Below are 3,930 nucleotides of genomic sequence, written 5' to 3'. Positions count from 1 at the left end.
AGATGGAGGGAGGGATGGATGGAAGGATGGATGGAGGGAGGGAGGGACAGAGGGAAGGAGAGATGGAGGGAGGGATGGATGGAAGGATGGATGGAGGGAGGGAGGGACAGAGGGAAGGAGAGATGGAGGGAGGGAAGGATGGAAGGATGGAGGGAGGGAGGGAGGAATGGATGGATGTATGGATGGATGGATGGAGGAATGGATGGAGGAATGGATGGATGTATGGATGGATGTATGGAGGAATGGATGGATGTATGTATGGATGGATGGATGGATGGATGGAGGAATGAATGAATGAATGAATGGATGGATGGATGGATGTATGGATGGATGGATGGAGGAATGGATGAATGAATGAATGGATGGATGGATGGATGGATCCTTGTTTCCTCTGACTGACAGTAAATAAACAAACGCCTGACATCAACATGAGCTGAATGGATATTTTAGTTTAACTGGGAGAGTCTGACTGGCCAGTTACTGGTGAAGCTGACCGAGCAGAAAACCAGTTAGTTTAACTGGTGAATCACCGTTTGTTTCCCTTAAGCAGTGCTACATTGAAATAAACCAATAAATTCATAAACACAACGAGCACAACTCATTAATTATGCAACGTCCTATTCACACAGTAATGCCTAAATATCCAACAAACGTAACCTGTTCTGCTCTACAGAAACCTCCAGAAGATCAAATTTAATTGGCTGCTAATCATTTTGATGCATAATAGATCAGTGTTTCAGCAGAAAACACAGAGCAGTGCAGAAACTGACCATAATAGTGTGTTTTTCAGCGAGGATAAAAAGTCGAAGCTTTCTTTGGAGGAGAATAATCTCAGCATGTGTATCTGTGTACTGTGGATTGGTCGCAATACTCAGGGCCACTGTTTAGCAGTTCAAGAGCAGTGCTTACAGCCTGGGGCGTGTGCAGGGGCCAAAAGGGTTTGCTGGCACACAATAGAAAAACACACACACACACACACACACACACACACACACACACACACACACACACACACACACACAGAAAGAGAGAACAAAAAAATAAGCTCATAAAGACACTGAGATCTCTGCACACACAAACACACACGCAGCCCTCCGGTCCTGATCAATACATGACAAGAGTAAATCTCCTCCGGACGTCAGGCAGTCCAATCAAAGGGCTCGCTGTTCTTATAGGGGATCACAAGAGCCGGGGGGAGACAAACAATGATGTGAATCCTCAACAACAAGACGACGGCCTCAGCAGCTCGGGGTTATGGGAACGGAGGAGACGAGCATGACACGCATTTCTGTACAGTAGCGCGTCGTTTCCAGGCTCCGTGTGGATCCGCGGTGTCCAGACTTGTTGCCATGAGGGATAAAACCGTTACGATGAAAACACAGCGGGCCAACATTTCTAAAACAAACTTTTTGTGCCTTTTTTATTTTATTTACTCTGAAATCAAAATAGCCAGACTTTTGCAGAAAACGGATCGGTAGATGATTGTCGACAGAAACATAAAAAACGTCCAGCTTGAGGCAGATCCAGAGTTTGATTGTTCTCTGAGTTGCAGGATTTGCTTTTCAGTAAAAGCAGGTCAATAATTCTGCTAGTTACTCTAAAATTACAACATTGCAAAAACTTAGTAAGTAAATAGGAATCTATTTTTTGCCTCTAATATTATTTTAAGAAGATGTTATTTATCTGTAAAAGATGGAAAGTGTCCATCCGTATCAACCAACTGTGTTGGTCAGATTTGCTCAACTGTAAAGTTGGTTGAAGGGCCGCAAATGGCCCCCGGGCCGCATGTTGGACACCTCTGGTGCTTATTGATTAATGATTACTGTACATGTTTCACACTGAACAGAAAACTATTCACACCCTTGGCAGGTTTAGTTTTAAGATCATCATCATTGGAAATTGGATGCAAAACACAATTAATATAAATTTCTTAAGAAATAATTTAATGTGCTTTTATTTTCGTCTTATTAGAAAATATCACATCAAATGTAAATTTTTTGTTGTATTTTGATGGTTTATGTTTAGTGATGAGCTCCAAGTCTATGACAGTGGATGGTCTCCTTGCCATCACCCTAATCTTTTCCTTCCTTCACAGATTCAAGAACAAACATGCTGGTAAAATTTAAAGGATACTTGAAACCTAAATCCTCCAGGCTTATGAATACTTCTGGGTTTAACTATGGTGTTTGACATCTTTGCATCATATTTGCTCAATATTGGTGAAAATATTAGATTATTTGGGCAAAATGCAGTAATTCCCTGCAGGAAGGTAACAATGCATTCTGTCCATAATCTCTCTGCCACCTGGTGTGTTTGTGAGCAGAAAACTTCCACCGTTGTTATCTATCTGTCAGCTATTTCTCTTTCGACAGACAGGTGTGAGCTGAACTCAGGTGATGGACAGTCTTTATCACTTTCAGGCAGATTGACACAAACACAACAGCGGGTGATGAATTAGGCCCAGAGAAGGAGAAGGGCGGCTGCTCCAGATGCTCAGATTTTCTCCCTGGTGGTCTGTTTCTACCAGATACTCGCTGCAGAAAGACACAACATTACATCTCACCGTCCGACGCTTCTCTAAACATTTCCTGTTTTTGATCAGGTGGACTTATTAATAATATTTCTTTCTGTTTGCTAGAACAATAAGGAACCTGAGTTACACACAGTCTCTCAGGGTTTGGCAGAATTAACATTTTCTGATATTCTTCTGCAAGTTCACACAATAAGATGTTGCTTTACCATTTAATGTTCTTTCCTCATGATGTTGTAAAGTGTACCAGTCACTCCCACAGCATGACGTTACCACTACCATACCTCACAGTTTGGAAAGTGTGCATGTTTTCTGTAATTGGCTTCTTCCTCTGTGAGCGGCGTTTCAGCCCATTCAGAACGCGGCTCATTGTGGATCATGACTCTCTTACCAGACTCGCTGACATTTTTGCGAGGTATTTTGCTTCTGATATGCATCAAAACACTCTGACTCCAAAGGAAGTAATGCGAGACTCTCTAAAAGAAATGCTCTCTCCCATTATTTTGGTTTTCAGCAAACAAAAATAATTCAGGTAGGCAAAGGCTGAATTAAAACACAAAACGTTTAATTTGGTTTAATGTTAAACAGAGAGAAAAAAAAATGCTGTCTTTTCATTCATTGTATGTAAATATCTGGTTTTAAATGGAGATAGCTAATGACATGAAGGTGTTAAATTCAAACTGTCCACCAGCTAAATACAGTAACACAGCTTTAAAATTAGATCTCAAAGCTTCCCAGTGGAGATCCCAGTAACTCTGTACAGCAGAGGGAGATGCATCATTACCGCTTCTTCCTGCTGGAGTCATGAAATCACACAACTGAGCAAAATCTACAGTCAGACTTTTGATTACTTGTGTCTGGATCAATCGATCTCCAGGCTTTATGAAGGTCTGAGTATTGTTCTTTGGACTTTGTCTACGTTTGTAGTCCAGTATCTGAGGCTTTTTAGATGAAAGTTTTTTCTGAGCCATCAGGTCTCAGTTAGCGCTGCACAGACAGAAAGCTCCTCAGTGCTACTTTGTTTGTGTCAAACAAATTCAACCTTTGCCTAATCACATCTAAAACTTTCTGAAGCAGACAAGCGGCTCTCTGCTGTACCTTGATGAAGCAGTGCAGCTGCTCCACCTGCGAGCCCGCCTGGCCCAGCCGTCTCTGAAGCCGGTCCAGGGCCTGGGAGCTGTGCTTGGTCAACCCCTCCATTTGCTCGGTGGCGGTCTGTTCCAGGGCAGACAAGGCCTGCTCACCGGCTCCAACACGCGCCTGCAGGGCCTGGATCCGCTGCTCCTGACAGAAGGAAAATAATCCACAGGAAACAAAAAAAATAACCCACAGAAAACAAAAAATAAGGGCTGCACAGTGGCGCAGTTGGTAGAGCTGTTGCCGTGCAGCAAGAAGGTTCT

General features: G+C 42.8%; 1 protein-coding gene across 2 annotated transcripts in view; it reads right to left on the bottom strand.

Annotated features, from left to right (window-relative positions):
* The window catches only part of cntln (centlein, centrosomal protein), a 136,651-nt gene that overhangs the window by 34,964 nt on the left and 97,757 nt on the right, over nucleotides 1-3,930 (bottom strand). For both annotated transcript variants that reach the window (XM_015049211.1, XM_015049212.1), the window contains exon 23: nucleotides 3,629-3,814. In XM_015049211.1, the coding sequence (XP_014904697.1) occupies nucleotides 3,629-3,814 (186 nt within the window). The remainder of the gene's footprint in view (nucleotides 1-3,628; nucleotides 3,815-3,930) is intronic.

This window comes from Poecilia latipinna, unplaced genomic scaffold (genome assembly GCF_001443285.1).
Source record: "Poecilia latipinna isolate Pla-1442-1.1 unplaced genomic scaffold, P_latipinna-1.0 Scaffold934, whole genome shotgun sequence".
NCBI lineage: Eukaryota > Metazoa > Chordata > Actinopteri > Cyprinodontiformes > Poeciliidae > Poecilia > Poecilia latipinna.
Note: the sequence above shows the minus strand (reverse complement) of the source record. Positions and strands in the feature narration are given on the sequence as shown.